Below are 19,647 nucleotides of genomic sequence, written 5' to 3'. Positions count from 1 at the left end.
CTTCATTCCCACAAACTGAACTCCAAGGAGTTGATTGATAAACTAGAGTGATAGAGAATTTTAACAAGAAACAAAGCATTGGTCACACCGGTTACCTCTTTTCCTATGGTCAGAGGACTCTCCAGTAAAGTGTCTCAGTTGGTCTTTCATTCTTTCTTATGTGTTGTCTAGGGTGATGGTGGACAAGGCTTCCCGGGTGAAAAGGGGTTACCAGGACTTCCTGGTGAAAAAGGCCATAGTGGTCCAACTGGCCCCCCAGGAATTGGGCTACCCGGATCTCCTGGACTTCGTGGGCTTCCTGGAGACCAAGGAATAGATGGATTACCAGGGCAACAAGGCCTCCCCGGCCTTCCGGGTAAGTCAGGAAATCAGATGGCTGTGGACTTGGAAAACTGACTCCTTGTAGACTGTAGATAGGACCCAGGTGCATGAAATATGTTATAAGAAGAGATTTGGCTAGTTATAATCACTAAATTCAATTCTCTTAAGTGTTCCCATGTAGAAAAAGGATAATAATTGTATTGTGGCACACTTACACAGAACAATATAGATTTCAGCTCTAGTTAGTGACAAACTTCCTAACAGAGCAGTTTGAATATGTAACAGGGCTGCCTTGGGAGGTTATGAGCTCATAATCCCTAAAAAATTTCAGGCAGAAGCTGGGTGACCATTTATTATAAATGCCACTGAAGTAATGAGTAGGGGATTAGACAAGGTGTCCTCTAAGTTGTATGATAATATCATCAGCAGGGAAGAACCTTTCATTGATTCATGTGATAGACTGAGAAGAGACCCTAGTTGCATCTTGTCTAATCTCCATTTCCTAACTTAAATCCCTCCCATTTATATAACTTCTTTGTCTAATTGAATTTCAGGAATGATAATGAGTGACAGTCCAGCTTATAGATTGTGAAGGTGCTATGCTAATAACTTGCCTTCTTCCATACAGCCAGAACAGCTCTTTACCCCAACTTCTATGTTTCCACAACTTCTTTGTTTCCATTAGTGGTGCCATACTTCTTACAGTCATCTGAAGTTTGAAAACTTGACATTTATCTCTTATTATTCTTTTGCAGTGCTTCTTTTTTTTTCCCCCAAAGCCCCAGTAGATAGTTGTATGTCATAGTTGCACATCCTTCTAGTTGCTGTATGTGGGACGCGGCCTCAGCATGGCCGGAGAAGCGGTGCGTCGGTGCGCGCCCGGGATCTGAACCCGGGCCGCCAGTAGCAGAGCGCGTGCACTTAACCACTAAGCCACGGAGCCGGCCCCTGCAGTGCTTCTTATATTCTTTCCTTCCTCTTGCTATTAATCTCTCATTATCTCATGCCTAGCTTATCAAATACCTATATTCTTGTTTCAATAAATGGATGGTTGGCTGGCTGGATAGATGGCTGGCTGGCTGGCTGGATGATTGGGTGAGTGAATACCAACAACTTCCTAAGCAGTTTCTCATCTCCTACCTCCAGACTTTCACCACTCAATTCTACTATGAACACCACTGCCAATTTAATATCTATAAAGTACTGATATCATCATGTTACTCCTCTAGTCCAAAGCCACAGATGGTATCTACTAAATAAAGGATGATATCCAAACTCCTCAGCCTGGAATTCAAAAGTCTCCAAACAGGGACACAACCAACCTTTCTAATGTAACCTTATCTCATGCTCTTCATGATTAAAAACAAAAACAAAAAACACAAAGACAACAGTATTTTTCACTGTCCCCAAACACAATATGTTCATTTCCAACGCCAAGATTTTGCTCCTGTTGCCTTTTTCTGGAATGCCCTTCCTTTTTTCTCTATGTAATCAGATCCTATCCATCTTTCAGGTGCAATAGAAGCCCTACTTCTTCCACTAAGCCTCCCCTTGACCTCCACAGTATGTCATTGCCACTTAAGTTATATATTTCCTTCCATTAATGCTTTTACTTTTCCCAACTGCATTGTAAGTCTCTGGATACTAGAGAAGGTGAGTAATACTTTTTAGCATTTCTCAACCTGCCTAGTATAGTGCAGTGTTCCATAGGACACTAATATATACTTGCAGACGAAAGGGCCTTCAATAACCAAGCCCAATAACCAAGAAGCTATTTCTCATACCTCTTTCCACCTTGTTACCTTGAAGAATTACAAAAAAGAAGACAGATACCGGGTCTTGTAAAATTTTATTTGTTTTAAAATCTACTGTTTTGAATTGGTATAATAAGGGTGATGGTATAGGTTAAAAATTGATGATTCAAGGTTCTTAAAATCAAGTCAGTATTTCACTTCACAAATTCCTATGAAGGTTGTGAGGAATTTTATCAAACAAAATCATTCTGCCTTTTGGAAGTCCTGGTGTCAGCTATAGCTTTGCTTCCAGCTCTTTTCCAGAGACATTATTCGTGGTCATTTCACTGCCCCTCTGCCAATTGTGTCTTCATTTTAGGTCAACCCATTTGTAGGCAACTAGGTTTTAAACTGAGTTATAATAACATGGTTACCTATAAACTGGATACACAGTCAAATCTGGATATTATCAACATTCCAACTGCTTGAAAACAGGCTGAGTCAATGGAAGGAAGCCCATGGGACCATTTCTATCCCAAGCTTTACTATTCCCTGGACACAGAAAGTTCTTAGGAATATAGTGATATAGTAAGCTATAGCCTAGGAGATGTCTTGTGCAGAAAATGTTCTTGTTGCAGTACCAAGACTTTCCAAAAAATTACTTCAATTAAGAGCATTTGCTTTCTTTTTCTCTCTATGGCAACTGAATATAACAATTCCTCAAACCTAGCTTTCTTTCCACACAATTTTAAAAACATGTAACCTATGGGCCCTAGACATTTGCGTTGTGGCCATTACTGTTGCCATGAAAAATGAAGATGCTGTTCCTAAGTGTACTCACTTCAACCAGTGGTGGCCCACACTAAGACAGCTGCATTGCCGGGAAAGGGAATATAGTCATTAGAAGCCTTTCAACCTACTAGTGTGAATTATTACAAACCCTGGGCAAGCAGACAACTGGCTGTTTCCAAAAAGGCTCTGATCCAGATGCTCGTAGTAATCAATCACCCTGGTTATTACTGAAGTGGCTACTGTGTCCTTGATCCTGTGTGGGTGCCAGCTCTCTCCACTCCCCAGATAGGGAATTTGATTGGTAGTCATACTCAGGCTGCAGACAAGACTTCCCTTAGGCCTCAAGAAACTTCTGTCCTGGTTTAATTTTCTTCTTTACTTGGTTGGTCTAGGTGATTGTTGCTGCAGGGAGAAGGTTGGTAAAGGAGACTTAGACACAGAGGGAGGTGAGAACTAGCTAGATCTAGAGGTTCTCAAATACCAATGTTGGCAAACCCCCCCCACCTTTTTGTTCACCTTTATCGCAGACAGTCACAATGGCCTGAGCACCACACTGGAGCCCCTGGGTGGGGAGGGGTGATCCCAAGGCTGGGGTGCAAGGGCTAACACTGACACTGCTTCAGAGGCTCCTTAGCACATACCTCCTGGGAGGGCATACAGTGGTAAGTGGGCATGCAGTCCCTGAGAGGGACTGATTTCTTTCATCATGCATGTTGAGGGCTTGGCTGATCTCTACCTTTAGCACCTTCACTTTGTGAACTTAACTAGGGCCGTAACTTGCCTTGGGAGGTGCCTGGAAGGATCCACGCATGTCTGATATTTATTTATTGGACCCAGAGTAAACTGATATGTCAGACTCTTGATAGCCAGAGGTGCTTTTTATTCTGAAGATAAATTTTGGCATTAATGGAGAAAATTCTGAATAATTAGGACATTTGTTGCACTTATAAAACAGGACATAGGCAGAGCTGATTTCTGCTTTGTTGGGGAGAAGGCTCTGAATTCAGGGATGTAAAGTGGAAGACAGGGGTGTAAAATAAAAGAGCTGGATACCAGTATGACTTGAAGTCCTTATCTTTCCACCATTTTGACCCTCTGCTTGAAATACACAAGTGCAGTGTGGCGTACAGAACTGGTCTGAGGCAAAAGGGAAGTATGTCCTTGATTTCCCCTGGTTTCTGCTCCCCTTCACTTTTATCCTTATTTTTCCTGTCCTGGAACCTCTGCAGATGCCTGTCCTTGACCTCATCCTTTAAAAGTGTTGTTTTTAGCTGGCTTTCACAGGTGAAAAGAATTTATGAAACTGATCTGATAAATTGAGGATGGATGGCTTCGTGTTTGGACCTAGCCCAGAGATATTTGTATTTTACCCAGTTTGTTTTTTAAGACATAAAGCAATGGAACTGCAATGTTTGACACATTGGAGCCAATGGACTATTGAAATAGTTGGGGCAGGAGAGTCTTCTACAGGGTCTCTCTCATGATACGATCTAGGGAGGCAATTCTTCAGCCTAGTCCAAAGGACCCAGGCCCAAGCCAAGCACAGGATTGGCAGCCCTCTCCCAGTAAAGCATCTTATCATGAGGTGTTTGCCTATAGAGCATACTTCCATAGTGGGGAAATAACCCTCAGAAATAGCTCCATCTTCTCAATGTCTGGCAGAATGGAGGTGGGTGTGACCACCTATGGAGGAAGATCAGGCCTATGGCCATCTCTTTACTTGTGGAAATATGACTATAGAAGCCTGAGGTCTAGAAAGCAGAACATTGCTGCCCAGGCTACAGAGTAGTGTTACTAACCTGACTGAGATAGAAACCAGGGGATGGCCTTGAAAGAGCTCTTCTGAATGCTCCTTAAGTAAGATTATAAAAAAGTACTATTCATCGAGCACATACCAGGGTGCCAGGCACTGTGCTAAGTGCTGTCAGCATTATTTCATATAATCCTCACAAACACCGTATGAGATAAGTAGATCCCATTTTACATATGAGGCTCAGAGAGGTTAAATATCTTGCCCATACAACTAGTTAGTAGCAGAACTAGGATAAAAGCTCAGGTCTGTCTGGCTTCAGAGCCCAACCTCTTAACCAATACATTATACTGTTCAATTCCCAATTTTGATTTAGAAATAGAACAAGTGGGCTAAAAGTGCCATCAAGGCTTTGTATTGGAAAATAGAAGTGGGATTGGAGGAGGAATGCGAGCCAGTTGAGTAAGCAGTCTGAATCATAGGTCATATACATATCTTTAAGAGATGCAATTTGTGATTTATTTTAAGTACAGGCAAAAGCTACAGCAGTTTATTAGAACTGTTGGCTCTGTGGCTTAAAGCAGACCTTGGAGGATTGTTTTAATGAATAGGCAAGACTAATTTTAATTATTATAGCAATTGTTTGTAAATGGCACTTGAGGGAGTCAACAAACAATTTGTTCACCAGTATTTTATTAAACCTCCCCTCTGTGATCTTATAGACTCTTTTTATTTGCATTATGAATGAGCAAGGAAGAATTTGCTAAGGGAAGGGCAATGCATGCCAATTTCAATGTCTTGAATACCGAAATTGACTACTCCTTCTCCCTGAGTAGCAGAGTTGACAGTTTCATGTGAGGAGCTGAGAGAAGGGTCACCATTTGTATGTCATGGCCAAGAGAGTGGCCTTCAGTGTTCGCCTGGTATAGGCATACGGGTACATATGACCAAGGGCAATCAATATGTTTCAGTAGATCTCAAATGAGGTACCTCAAAATGGTTTGGGAAAAGCATCTTTCCAAGAAAAGGGCAGATGTGAACTTGAGGAGTCTTGGCTTCAAACCCTCCAATCTAGTCATGTGAGCATAATAGACCCTTGGGACTAACCCCAACCACCCACCCTAGGGAGAGGCTCCATCTGAGGGCAGGGTGAGTAGGTGATTACTGTTTGCTGCTGTTCTGCACAGGCCACCTCTAGGAAGGCTTGTTGGGTAACATCCACTGCATAGGTGACTGCCTGCTCACTGGACTCTGATGCTTTGGAAGGTAACATCCTGGCACTTGGACACTAGAGGCATTCTTATCTATAAGCAATTACACTAGGAGTAACTCTCAAGAGCTTCTGGTGCCAGGATTCTTCTGCATGGGCTCCCAGCTTCTGGGTGGGAAGAACTTGCTTGTGCTATTCGATGGAATGGGAGTAAAAGAGCATCCTGGGGGAAATCATCCCTGACTCTTTGGGTTCACCAGATGCTTACATGTTGTCATTTGCAGGTATTACCTTGCCTTGTATTATTCCTGAGCCATATGGTCTGTCAGGATTCCCAGGAGCTCCCGGATTCCCAGGTATGGAATGAGGCCAGAGAAAGCCACTGGGCACTCTTGTAAGGGCCATGAGCCAAAGGAAGCAGACTATAGCCCAATAGCATTTTGGGATCCACGTTCCTCCTGAGAAGGCAGCCTTGAGGATTGAGGAAATAGAATGGCTACCAGAGAGGGCTGTGTGGGGAGGTGAGAATAAGAGAGGCCCTCCAAGAGGCTAGGATTCTTGACTGAACATCACAAATCATACCCAGCCACAATGACTTTCCTTTCCCCTCACCACTCATCTTTGGGTTTTCAGGCCCAAAAGGGACCCGTGGCCTCCCTGGGACTCCAGGCCAGCCCGGGTCACGTGGAAGTAAAGGAGCGCCCGGAAGCCCAGGAGTGGTTCACCTCCCTGAATTGCCAGGTAATGAAGGGAGCTTATCCTCACCTGCTTCTCCTTCTGTGGGAGTGTGGGCTTGGATAGTGGTAGCATCCACTGGTTATAGGAAGTTAGGTTTGCGCTCTGGTGTGAGTGGGGTGGTTTTGATTTTATACTCAGGCACGACAGAGCTGGGGGCCATAGAGTGATAGCATATCACAGCAATAAGGCCCATTTGAGATCAGTTGGGACAACCCCTTCACTTGCAGATGAGGAAACTGAGGCTTAGATGGAAAGTGACTTGCCTGAGATCACAAAGCCACTAGTGACAGAGCTAGGACTCTGCCAGGTTGTCTGGCTGCCAGTCCTATGGCAGTTTTCTGGATCAACTCCTTAAAGGTCAGAGTAAAAGATTCAGATGAGTCAGAGGGAAGTTGTCTGTTTCTATCCCTTTGCCCACACCCTGTCGTTCCAACCTGAGCTTCATGTTCTACATTGCACCATTGGTTCTCAAACTGTGTTCCCTGGGCCAGCAGCATCAGCATTACCTGGGAACTTGTTAGTTATGCAGATTCTTGGCCCTTTGGCAGAGCTACTGATCACAAACTCTGGGGGTGGTGCCCAGCAGTCTGGGTTTTACCCAGCACCCCCTGCCCCAGGTGACTCTGATACATGCTCAGTTTGAGAACCACCACTGCTCTATAGCACGGGGCTCATCTTGGGCCACTTGCTCCAGGATTTATTGGTGCTTCAGTTCTCCACCACCCAGGAAGAGGGAGGCAGGACAGCAGGAGTTAGATGACTCCAGAAGAGACTGCACCTTTGACAGGAGGTCCCGGGTGTAACCTGTCCTCTTTGGCAACTGTCGGAGCCCCAGGAGGGGATTGCTGAGCTTTGCCCAAGGCCCAGCCTCATTGAGCTAGAACCTTCTCCAGGTCACATGGTGCTGTCCCTGCCTCTGGGCAAGTGCTCCCAGGACCAGACCTTTAAGAGAAGTGACACACATTATTGATATGTTAGCTTTTGTAGTAGGAAAAAATCTGTCTCAGAGACCTCTACTCAGACCTATCACTTCTAAACCTCCATGGCCTTTTATTTTTGCCTCTTTACATTTAGGATTTCCTGGACCTCGTGGGGAGAAGGGCTTGCCTGGGTTTCCTGGGCTCCCTGGAAAAGATGGCTTACCTGGGAAAGTTGGCAGTCCAGGTTTACCAGGTTCCAAGGGAGCCCCTGGTGACATCTTTGGTGCTGAAAATGGTGCTCCGGGGGAGCAAGGCCTACAGGGATTGCCAGGGGACAGAGGATTTCCTGGAGACTCTGGCTTTCCAGGACCCAAGGGTGACTCTTCTTGCCCCACTTACTTATTTAACAATCTACAGAAAGCCTTTCAGTAACTGGTATACTTGCATGAATACTTGCATGAATCTGGGGTGATGGATTAATTAGGGGGTTAAAATGAAAAATCATTTTGTTCTGTCCCTCCCTTTTTGGAACTTTCTTAAACTACCTGAGTCTATTTGCCTGTCTTAGTAATTCCAGAAGTAACCATAACCAATAGTCAGGTTTCTTGCACAGCCTCTGGTTGACTGCTGGGAATAGCAGCAAGGCTGCAGCTGAGAAGACAGTGGTTCCTGGGCCAAGCTCTTCCCTGGTTGGTTTGGTGACCAATCCCTGCTATCAATCCAGGCTGTAATCATCTGCCCCTTCCTTTCACTAGGTTTGCTTGGGAAATCGGGCTTGCTAGGCCCCAAAGGTGAGCAGGGCAGCCCCGGAACACCAGGCCTTATGGGACAGCCAGGCCCTCCAGGAGCTGGTGGTCTAGTCGGCATCAAGGGCAAACCCGGGCTCCCAGGAGCACCAGGCTTTCCAGGGACTCCAGGTAGGTCCTTTGGAGGAGGAACCCCAGCTCGACAGACTTAAGTTAGGCCCTGGGCCCCGATGCCCTGAGGGGCAATAGCAGCAATGTGACATGGTCAGAGTTTACAAGGAGACTCAACTTTCCTAACCTCTCCAGTTTCAAATCTCAAGTCACCCTTGCAGTGCTAAGCAGAACAGATTTCTGCAGTTTAGCTTCCAAAATCTTACCACAAGTCACTCCCAGCCCCTGCTGCGTGGACTCACTCCCCCTTTTCATGCTCCAGCCTCCCTCCTGCCTTCCCCAGTTAGAGAAGCTGCCCTTGTTGTCCAGGTGGCCTTAGCCCATCTCCATTATCTTGACTGGGGCAGTAAGGAGCCTGCTTTGGGCTGGGGGAGAAGCTCAAGCAGAGGGTAAATGTGCTGGCAGCCTGCCTCTCAGGTGAGCATGCCTCTGAGGCCCCGTGGCCAAAGTGTCTTTCACTGAGCAGTGGGGCCTGACACCCCCCGGTTCCAGCCTAGTGTTTGCAGCTTGCCTTTTTCTTGTATCACCCTCCTCATCCTGCCTCAGTGCCTACGTCATCCCCCCTCACTCCTGGCCATGTGACTGAAGTTGAGTTTTTGCAGAGCCACTAATATCCTCTTTATCCCCTTTGTCCTTCTGTGTTTCTGGGGTCTTCACATAGGCTGTCCAGGTGAGAAAACAGCACACAACCCCACAGAGTAGCACCCCCACCAGCTTTGCCGCTCAGGGAATTATCTGACTATACACTATAACCTGGCAAGGCCAGGGGTCCCCGAACTCGTGCTGTGGGGTTGGCCTCCATTGAATTTCCTTCCCTTGTTGTGGAATCCCCTTCACAGCCTCCCATTAGAATCCTGGGGCTCGTAGCTACTTGATGCTTTTCAATCCATAGAAAGCCAAGTCAACCATTCATTTAGGTTCTTGGGGGCCCAAATACCTCTGTCGTCACTGATTTAATCCTTTGGTTTTTTAATTTCCTTGCTTTGTACCTGAACATTCCACTTTGGCAGCAGCTCAGGAGGTTAATCCCATTGACCAACTTAAAGCATGGTGAGAGAAGTCTCAGACTACCTAGGAGACCAAATGGGCCTTGGGGATTTCTACAGTACTTGGCACTAGGGGGTCTTTCAACCTTAATGCCAAGGAACTGGCTGACTTAACTGCTTGCATGAGGGATTAAAAGGGCAGCCCTGTATCCATGGCTCCCTGGGAGGCTGAAACAATGGCTCAGCTTTAACCTCTACTTCACCGATTGGCTCAGGAAACAGCCATTGTGGCATGATTCAGACTGGAAGTACCAGGAAACTAGAGTCCAGTTGCCACCCTGGCTTCTCAGAGCTCCATTCAGAGGCTAAAGTGTGAATCACATTCATAAAGGGGGAAGAAGTTATAATCAGAAAGGGGTTGCTCGCCTTGCCAGCTACTGTGCCATGCTGCAAGTAATAGCCATTGGCGTGGCGCTGTGGGTGGTAGGTGCTAATGCTTCAGCCAACTAAGAACTCTGCCTCTTAGCAGCCTGCAGAGGCCATTGTTAAAGGGCCATTTACAAAACCCAGCAAGCCAACCAACCAGAAGCCATGGGAGTGGGCAATGGCCCAGATCTGGACAGAGCCTCACGTGACAGCTGTCCTGTGTTCTCTCCTGTGCTGATTCAGGACATCCTGGAAAGAAAGGTCCAAGAGGCGAGATAGGTCACCCTGCATCAGCTGAAAGAAGAGGTCTGCCCGGGCTGAAAGGCCTTCCTGGATCTCCAGGGCTAATTGGCTTCCTGGGGAACTCAGGCTTGCCAGGGGATACTGGGTTACCAGGCCTACCAGGTCTGAAGGGTAAGTGAAGTGATCAGGAAGGCACTAATGGGTAACAAAAACAAGCATGCATGCTGCCCACCTTGCCCCCTCCTCTGTGCCTAGGAAAGGGGAACAGGGAGGGAGGTTGGCAGGGCTTTTTGTGGCAAGATAACTGGGCAAGGCTAGTTGCTTAAGGAAGACCCCCACCCAAGGGAGGTCACCCTCACTGCCTGCTGGGTGGAACACTGGGCTGAATAGAATAGCTAATAAAGCCCAGGACAGTAACAGCCACACTGGGTTTACCCATTTGTGCAACCTCCACCATAGAGCCTGATAGCTCTCCTTTTCTCTGATTGTCCTGCTAGACACCAGAGGTCGGACGGGAGACATCTCCATTTTATACAGGGGAAAGTGACCGGTCCAAGGTCATACAACTGGTTAGCAACAGTGCCAGGCTAGAGTTCATCTTCCTGACTCCTGGCCCTGGGCTTTTTTTTTTTTCCTGTGCCACACAAGAGCTCTAACTTGGTGACTCGTAAGAGAGGTGCCTACCTCTTCTTTCCTTTCTGTTGCTCAGTACCATGTCCCTGTTCAGGAAAGTAGTATAATGTGTAGTGACTAAGAGCTTGGGCTTTGGAGTTAGAGAAACCTGGGTTTGAATCCCTTCTCTGCAACTTCCTAGCTGTGTGACTTTGGGTGAGTTATTTAACCTCTCTGAGCTGCCATTTCCTTGTATGTAAAACAGGGATAACAACAGACGTTCTTGTTTCTCAACAGGTGAAAAGGGGTCTGTTGGACTGATAGGTTTTCCTGGGATGCCAGGTCTCCCTGGTATTCCTGGTGCAAGCGGATTAAAGGGAATCCCTGGGTCAGCCGGAAGAATGGGACCCTCTGGATGGATTGGTAGCCCTGGTGAAAAAGGTGAGCCGGGGATTTGAATTCTGGAATTGCCATCCTTGCTTCCCAAGATACATTTTGTTTGTTGACTTTGTCATTCGTGTGGCTTATACCAACCCTGTGTTAGATAATACAATTTGGGACTTCCGAATGAAGTCCTTTTAAACCAAAAGACCTAATCACTTCTGAGTTAGCACTGCATGTTAGAGGCCTTGTCATACATTCATAGATGCTCAGTGAAGGTGGGTTTTGAGTAGGATCTAAAGTTGTTGTTGGACTTTGGGCCTGTCAAAGGAGAGAGCATGTACATAAGTGCAAAGGTAGAGAAACTGGGGCAGGAAAGAATCTGGAAGGGCCTGGAAATGGGGCTTGGGGGTGCTGCGGGAAGAGCTGATATGAAAGGTCGGCCCATGCCTGACCCTGTGTCTAAGCTCCCTCTTAGACTGATCTCATGATCTCCATCCCTGCAGGAGACAGAGGCAGCCCGGGGCCAGTCGGAATACCCAGTCCAGGACCTCCAATGCTGAACCTCCAATTCAAAGGAGACAAAGGCTCTCAGGGCTCAGCTGGATCCGACGGATTTCCTGGGCCCAGAGGTGCTGGGGCAGGGAATGGGCAGGAGAAATGCCCAAGAAAGGTTTTATGACCAAACTTGACTTCCTTCCTGAGAAAAGGCCCTGCATGCAGTACAAGATCCCCAAGTGGCAGTGTGGGTGGCAGCAGGGGGTCGAAGGAGGCTGCCTTCCCTGGGCCTGAGAGGGGAGCCTGGACTTTGAGACTGCCAGCTTTCATAGCCACGGTGGAACTGAGTTTGTGAACCACAGGCTGTTGTACCCCTGGAGGAGCCTGGCAGATATGGAGCATGGGCACTGAGCAGCTTTTCCAGGGCCGGAGCTGGCCTGGCCCTGACTGGTGCCCCACCTCCCCCTCCACCTCCACACTAACACTCCCCAAGCCTGCACTTTGCCTGCCTGTGACCCAGGGTACCTGCACCCTGGGGACCAGATTTTCTCTTGCCCAGGGTCTTTTTCCAAGCTGTTTGCTTCTTTCCCAGGTGACAAAGGAGAGGCTGGCCATCCTGGGCCACCAGGCTTGCCTGGAGCTCCTGGCTTCCCTAGCACCATCAAGGGACTCATTGGGAGACCAGGCCTCCCTGGATCCACAGGACTACGAGGCTTACCTGGCCTGAAGGGGTCCCCTGGAATCACAGGTTTCCCAGGCATAAAAGGAGAAAGTGTAAGTGTGCCTAGATATTTGTCTGTTCACCAGGGAAGGACATCCATAGCAGGGGGACATGCCCTATTACCCACCTTTTTGATCCCAGCCCCTTCCTCTAGCTCACCCCAGACAAAGCTCTCTCCTTGAGTCTGAAGGTCTTCCAACCCTTTCCTGAATGTCTCCTCCTCTGGACCTTTGTTCATGCTACCTCCTCCCAATGGCAGAGCCTCCTCCTCTACAGTTGCCTAATACCTGCCCATCCTTCAGGCCCCAGCCCAGGCGCCTGCTCCTCCAGGAGTCCCTGAGCCCCCACCACACTAGCACTCTACACTTCCCACTGCTTACATTGATCCTAGTTGGTTCTGTGTGGGTCTGATTTCTTGGATGAGATTATTAGGACTTGAGAACAAGAACTGCCTTACATGCTTTTTTGTCTGCACCCCACTGCCAGCATCCCACATTGAGTTTGGCACATCATAAGAATTTGGTATAGACTCTTTGATGTTTTGATTTCAGAAAGGTCTTTCTTGCCTCCACATGAGGCAACAACTGGCTAAGAATCAAATCCAGTTTTTCTGAGTTCTTTAAAGGCAGGGTAGTTGAGTAGGCTTAGCAATGAGACAGATTGGGTTTGAATCTCGGCTCCATTACCCGTTAGCTCAGTGACTTTGTGCGTATCATTTAACTTGCCTGAGCCTCACTTTTCTCATCTATAAAAAAATGGGAATAATATTCAAACCTCCTTCAGACACTAGCGAGGCTTAAGTAAGATGCTACATGTAAAGCACTTAGCATTGTGTCTGGCACATGGCAGGCTCTGAATAAATACTAGCAACAATAGTAGTACTACTGAAGGGACTAAGTGAACTAGATCACAGAACACCTGTGCTCCCTGCAGGCAAAGTCCTTGTCTTTTAAAAGTGTCAGTTTATCTGGTGGAGCGAACACACACACACACACACACACACACACACACGTCCCTGAAGCAATTGCAAAAGCAAGAATTCTCAACTGCCTGGTCCTGACTACTCATACACTAGGAGGGCTGGAATCAAAGTAGGAAGGCATTCCGGGAGGGGTCCCAGCATTAGCAAAGGCTCAGAATTAGTAGATATGGCAGTGTGCAGAAAAAGCCAGATGATTGCAGGGGGTGTTCTTGGTAGTGGTCCAGAGAGCCCAGAACCCAGACTCCCACCCAAGGCACTAGGTAGCATATGCCTTTACTGGGTATATCTTAAAATGAATCAAAACCACACCAGATAGCATGGGAAAAACTGTACTGATGACAGCTGACATGCCCACTCCCCAGACTCAACGAGAGTATTGGACATTAGCCAATGAAGGCAGTTTGTCCTGTGAAAATGGTAACATTAGCCCCAATTCGGACTCCAGTACCTGCACACATAGAGTCCACTACCTGGTGGCATGAAGACTTCATGTTCCTTGTGGAACCTGCGGCAGAGGGCCAGCCCCACGTGGTGAAGCAACACTTTTTCTTGTACATAATGGCTCCAGAGCTTTGGCAGGGGTGGGGGTAGCCAACTGTCTGCAGAGCACACCAAGTGCCTGGCCTGACTGTCACATTCTGTATTTTCTCAGAGACTTGCTAGAACAGCCACACCTTGATTTCCCAAGATTTCAATATTGGTAGGCATTGGGAAGTTATGAATGACAAGACCAAGATTAATCTGCAGATAGAATCCCTCTCCTAAAAACTCTAAGTATGCATTCCCACCTTTTGCTCATCACCTTCCCCCGTGCAGGATGTCCCCCTGCCCAGTCCACCCCTGCCACAGGGTACACGATAGACATCTCTCAGGCAGTGGCTCGGGGCGGGGGGCTGAAGGGGTGGGAGGTCCTGAGCTCTGGGCAGAAATAATGATTCCCATATTGCTGTGAAGGGTTCACAGGGTCTCAATGGAGCTCCCGGGCTCCGAGGAACATCTGGTCTCCCAGGTTTGAAAGGTAAGGAGCATTTTCTCTTTTAATGTGTTTTTTCAGAGCAAGGTGGATTTCTAGCAGGCCCAGGGCTCTCCTGGGGGAAGACTCTGTATTTGGGGGAAAGTGAATTGATTTATATTTTCCCTTTGGCCAAACCCCCTTTGTAGTCTTTATTCCTCAAAGACATGTGACAAACCGTGGTTTGACCCACCTGCCTTCCAGACTCAGCAGCAGAGGAGAACCTCAGCTCTAGACAGTCTTTTCCCTTGCAGAACCCAATCCACCAGGCAGGAAAATTTCCTATCCTTTCTGTCATCATTGTTTCATTCTGGTGATGTTTTAGGGCCCCTCCTCTCATCTCCTCTGCCCATACTGAGCCTAGTGATGTGTTTCCCAATGGAAACACGCTGCCTGTAGCAGCATTTCATGCCAGTAACCTGGTAGCGTCCCAGCCCTTTGTTGGGGATTGGTCACTTTTTACCCAACAGGTAATTTTGTCAAGGAGCTCCTCTGGCTATATTGAATCTGAAAAGATTTTGCCTTCAAAAAATCTCTTTGTGTAAAATAAGCTATAGTTTCTCCTGACAACTTGAACAATTTTTTCTTATCCCCAGGAGATCGAGGCCAGACACATGGAATTTCTGGTAGCCCAGGACCCAAGGGACAACGTGGAGAGCCTGGCTTTGAAGGTAAGGCTGCTGTACTTTTGTCTCATGTGTCTCATAGACTTCTAAAAACTGAGGATCAGAAGGAATTTTGGAGGCCAACCTCAAGTTCTGCAGCTTCTATCCAGTGCAGAAACATTCCTACCTGATGTGTATCCACTCACAGGCAGCCCATAGTTTCCTCAAGCAAACCAGCCTACTCTTCCTTCAAGACTCATAGACTTAAATCTAAGACCTTTGGGATAATGGCATCCAGCCCCTTAGTTTATAGTTATCTAAACTGCTTCTCAAACATTTCCACCCATTGTTCCTACTTCTGGGGGCACTCAGAACAAGTTTACTTACTTTTCAATTGGGCAGCACCTTTCAAATGTGAAGACAGCTGCTGTGATCCTTTTCAGAATTTCTTCATTGGATTTACCCGCCTTTGCAGTTCAAGCGGCTTCACCTTCCTGCTCACCCTCTCCCATGGAGGAACATACTGCCCAAAATGTGGTCTGATGACAGCCTTTTTCTTGATTTTGTAGGCGTGGAAGGAAAAGCTGGACCAATTGGTGATGTGGGCTTCCCAGGAAACAAAGGCGAAGATGGAAAAGTTGGTCTTCCTGGAGATGTTGGCCTTCCTGGCTCCCCAGGTACCATGCCACATGACAACTTCATTCTGAAAAAGTTAGCATTAGCTTCAAGCCATGCCGCATTCTGAACTTCTGCCTTGGTTTCACCTTTAGGACTCCCCGGGATTGCAGGCATGAGAGGAAATCCAGGGCTTCCAGGTTCTCCAGGCCATCCAGGGTCAACTGGGCCCCTGGGACCCCCCGGCCTAATAGGAACCAAAGGTAGGTGTATTTGGGAGAAGGCAGTGGGGAAAAAGGGTCCTTCCCTCAAAAAAGGATAGCAACTACTTTATATTAGGAGGCACTAGCTGGGGTTAAGCCATATGCAGGGGAATCATTGACTGGGCCGCATGAGAGATAATGGGAAATAAGGATGAAGAGGAAGAAAAGAAGGCAAGCATGAATGGGTAGAGGAGAACACAGAATCCATAGAGAGAATAGTTAGCAAGGAAGGTTGTTGCCCTGGCATATGTAGCCATTCCCTGACTTAGAGAGTGGGCAGTGAGTCTTTGGGAGCTGGCAACTCAAGGTCTTGGCATTGCCACTCAGAGTTCTTGAAGATACCTAATTATCTACCACCCAGCTCTTAAAGCTATATTGGTCTTTAATAAGAGTCAGGAAAACCTAGAGTGGAGGGTGGAGGTTAGAGGTGGTCCAGTCTCCATTAGGGCATTAAGTAATGCCTCAAAAAAGACCATGATCTTTAAAATGAGGACTTTCCAATGCCCGTGGGGCATTTTGCTGACCTTTCATGATTCAGAGTTGCTGGAGCCATTTCTGATATTCTCTCCCCTCAGGTTTCCCTGGACTTCCTGGTTTACATGGACTGAATGGGCTTCCGGGAACAAAGGGGACCCATGGAACTCCAGGTTAGGAAGATCCTCAAGGGCAAGGAGGAGAACAACAGCCCTTCCAGAAGCCTGGCAGGAGCTGGCCATGAGTTCTTGACTATGATGTATCTCATATCCTTGGACTCATAGGTCTCCTTGCTAGCCCCTAATTTGGGGTGCCTTGATGTGGGGAGGAAGAAGGATGGGATTTGTCCTTCTACCTGAATGAGTTCTCCTTCCTGTTATTTCAGTATTCAGCCTCTGGTGTCTGTCAGGCAGGCCTCCAGCAAGTGAGCTAGGCATGAGGGCGTCACTCCCACTGAGTTCTGTCCCGCTCTCTCTGCATCTCCTCCTAGGACCTAGTATAACTGGTGTGCCTGGGCCAGCTGGCCTGCCTGGTCCCAAAGGGGGAAAAGGTTCTCCAGGAGTCAGTATCGGAGCCCCAGGGAAGGCAGGCATGAAAGGACAAAAAGGTGACCGAGGTAAGTGAACCCAAATCAGGCCTTGTAGAAGCTAAGTAAGGCCTGGCTGGGAAGCCTGGGTTGGGGTTCACCAGGGCCATGTGGCTCACAGGGTTGAGCTGTGCATGTCTTCATATCTCTGGGAATCTCAGAACCCAGTGGAACTGACTGCTGAGAAAGAGGGGGTAGGCCATACCTAGGGCTTTCATGGGCAGGGGTGTCAGGGAGCAGTTCAACGAGTCCCCTCTAGCCTCTCGATTCCCTCCTGCTCACCCTTATTAACCTCAGGGCCTCTCTTGCACACTTGCCCAGAGCCTGGGTTTAATGATCGTGAGGGACAGGGCTTGTCCTCTTAGCGAGAGGTTTGCCAGAAGTTCCTTAGTCTCCAGTGTGGATGGCACTCCCAGGGCCCTGGGAAGACAGTGTGGCTGCTGGAAGGAGCCCAAGACTAAGAGGATAAATGTCCCCCTAGGATAGGCACACAGCAAGCACTCAATTAGGATTTGTTGCATTTACTAGAAAGCAGGTTTTACCCTAATCTCGGCGCCAGACTCGTCTCATTGAAGTCCCTTTCGGAGCCTCCCTTTCCCCACCTTTCAAATAGTGATAATGAATTCTGATTCATTAAGTCTCCTTAGGAATGTTCTGAAGACCCATATGTATCCCACTCAATGTAAAACAGGAAATGAATGTAGTGTAGCATCACGGCTGACTATGTGCTTGGAAGTCAGACCGCTGGATTCAAATGCCAGCTCTACACCTCACTACCTATATGACCTTGAACAAGGAAGTTACTTGCCCCTCAATCCCAAATGAACCCTTCGTTTTCCTTTTCTATAAAATGGGTATAATAAGAGACTCTCCCTCATAGGTTGGGTGAGGAACCAATGAGGAGTGAGGTAATGTAAATGAAAGCACTTAGTGCAGCACCTGGCACACAGTAGGTGCTCAAGCAGTGTTGGCTATCATTACATGTTACTGGGGAAGTCAGACTGGCAAAATGTTCTGTTCTTCACATTTCTGGGGCCTGAGGTCCCACCACATTTTGTTTATGTGCACGTTTGTATAATGGGTGTATGTTGTCCAGGAACTTGATTCAGACATTAATTCATTTCCTGCTGCATTTTATATTGGTGCATCTGCTATCTCTGTGTTTACTCTTTCCTTGGGTCTGGATCAACTTGTTCTTTTCTGAAAGCCAGCAACTTCTCCAGAATGAGGGCTCAAACAGGATCTGAGCCTGTAGGGAGATTGTATTGCTTCTTTCACAGTAGCTAGAGAAGAGGGGACCTGGATAGAAGCACAGGGGCGGTGCCTTTTTTATTTCCGTATCTTGACTATAAATGCCTAGTCATTAAACTATGCATTTCCTTTAGCTATCTGAGGTAATAAAATCACAATTACAAATGCACTAAACAGCACATGTGAAGATGGATACATTTCAGGAACATAATGTTGGGCCAAAAAAAAAAAAAAAGCAAGTCTCACAGGAATACATTTGGTATGATTCCATTGATAAACATTTATAAATAAGCAAAAACAACCAGTATACTGTTTAGGGATACAAATATGCTTGGTCAAACTGTGATGAAAAGGGAATGATGAACACAAAATTCAGGATTGGTTGCCTCTGAGAGGGAGGGAAGGTGGTGGGATCTGTGAAGAGCATGCAAAGCAATTCAGAGGTAATACTATCTTTTTTTTCTTAAATTGGGCGGTTGGAACACAGATGTTCATTGTATCTGGATTATTTTATTATTTTTTCTGTGTGTGAGGAAGATCAGCCCTGAGCTAACATCCATGCCAATCCTCCTGTTTTTGCTGAGGAAGACCAGCCCTGAGCTCACATCTATTGCCAAACCTCCTCCATTTTTTTTTCCCCCTTTTTCTCCCCAAAGCCCCAGTAGATAGTTGTATGTCATAGCTGCACATCCTTCTAGTTGCTGTATGTGGGACGCGGCCTCAGCATGGCCGGAGAAGTGGTGCGTCGGTGCGCACCTGGGATCTGAACCGGGCCACCAATAGCAGAGCGCGCACACATAACTGCTAAGCCACGGGGCCAGCCCCTGGATTATTTTTTACATATGATTTACAAATATTCTTCTGCTCTTCTCAATATCTAATTAAAACAATTTGTTTTAAAAGAATACAGAAAATATCATATCCCCCCCATAGGAACCTATCTCTGATTTGATCATAGAAATCAGTGTAAAATGAGGATTTACCCCTAAGAAAACTTCCTAGAGAAATCCCTGTCCCTACAATACCTTTATCTAAATAACTTTAAATTATACCACTCATTTTCATATTTTCACTAAATATTTAGAGGCTGTATTTGCATATTTAGGATTTTTTAAGGCTCTGACACTGAAATGAGTTGGAAAAACATGCCATCTTGCATTTTCATGTGCTCATTTAAAGTGTCTTATTCTTAAAGAAATACATGAGGTTTTTTTTTTACTATTGGAGGTGAAGTAGGACCTTTATTTCAGGTTTCGTGATATATTGGTTTTAATTATAAAATCAAGAAGCCAGTAAAAATAGGAGGTGGCTCCAAAAACTGCCATGGGAACTTTTTATAATCTGTGTGCTGCCCACACTTACTCTACCATATGTGGTGTCTTGTTCATTGGTTTTGCATAATTTCAGTATATAGATATGTATACAGAAAGCTATATTTTCTGGAAAAAAATACAATGTCTTTCTTTTCAGATTTTTATCTTTGTGATAAAGAAAAATACTTCCAAGGTTCATCAAGAGATAACTGACAATACTAAAAGTAGAACCATGTGGCTTTGCAACTAGTTTTCATTTTTTATTTTATTTTTGTATTTTATTTTTATTTTTTAAATT

At 46.5% G+C, this 19,647-nt stretch overlaps 1 protein-coding gene across 2 annotated transcripts in view; it reads left to right on the top strand.

Moving 5' to 3' along the window:
• COL4A6 (collagen type IV alpha 6 chain) overlaps positions 1-19,647 on the top strand; it is a 258,501-nt gene that overhangs the window by 227,701 nt on the left and 11,153 nt on the right. Inside the window, exons 23-37 of one of the 2 annotated variants that reach the window (XM_058536481.1) lie at positions 172-355; positions 6,091-6,162; positions 6,440-6,547; positions 7,619-7,840; positions 8,220-8,381; positions 10,037-10,207; positions 10,946-11,089; positions 11,536-11,661; positions 12,120-12,301; positions 14,185-14,248; positions 14,839-14,913; positions 15,417-15,524; positions 15,618-15,725; positions 16,301-16,372; positions 16,690-16,815. In XM_058536481.1, the coding sequence (XP_058392464.1) occupies positions 172-355; positions 6,091-6,162; positions 6,440-6,547; positions 7,619-7,840; positions 8,220-8,381; positions 10,037-10,207; positions 10,946-11,089; positions 11,536-11,661; positions 12,120-12,301; positions 14,185-14,248; positions 14,839-14,913; positions 15,417-15,524; positions 15,618-15,725; positions 16,301-16,372; positions 16,690-16,815 (1,924 nt within the window). The remainder of the gene's footprint in view (positions 1-171; positions 356-6,090; positions 6,163-6,439; positions 6,548-7,618; positions 7,841-8,219; positions 8,382-10,036; positions 10,208-10,945; positions 11,090-11,535; positions 11,662-12,119; positions 12,302-14,184; positions 14,249-14,838; positions 14,914-15,416; positions 15,525-15,617; positions 15,726-16,300; positions 16,373-16,689; positions 16,816-19,647) is intronic. The other variant, XM_058536482.1, reaches the window with a different exon arrangement.

This window comes from Diceros bicornis, chromosome X, assembly GCF_020826845.1.
Source record: "Diceros bicornis minor isolate mBicDic1 chromosome X, mDicBic1.mat.cur, whole genome shotgun sequence".
In the NCBI taxonomy this organism is placed as follows: domain Eukaryota; kingdom Metazoa; phylum Chordata; class Mammalia; order Perissodactyla; family Rhinocerotidae; genus Diceros; species Diceros bicornis.
This window is presented reverse-complemented; position numbering and strand designations above follow the sequence as displayed.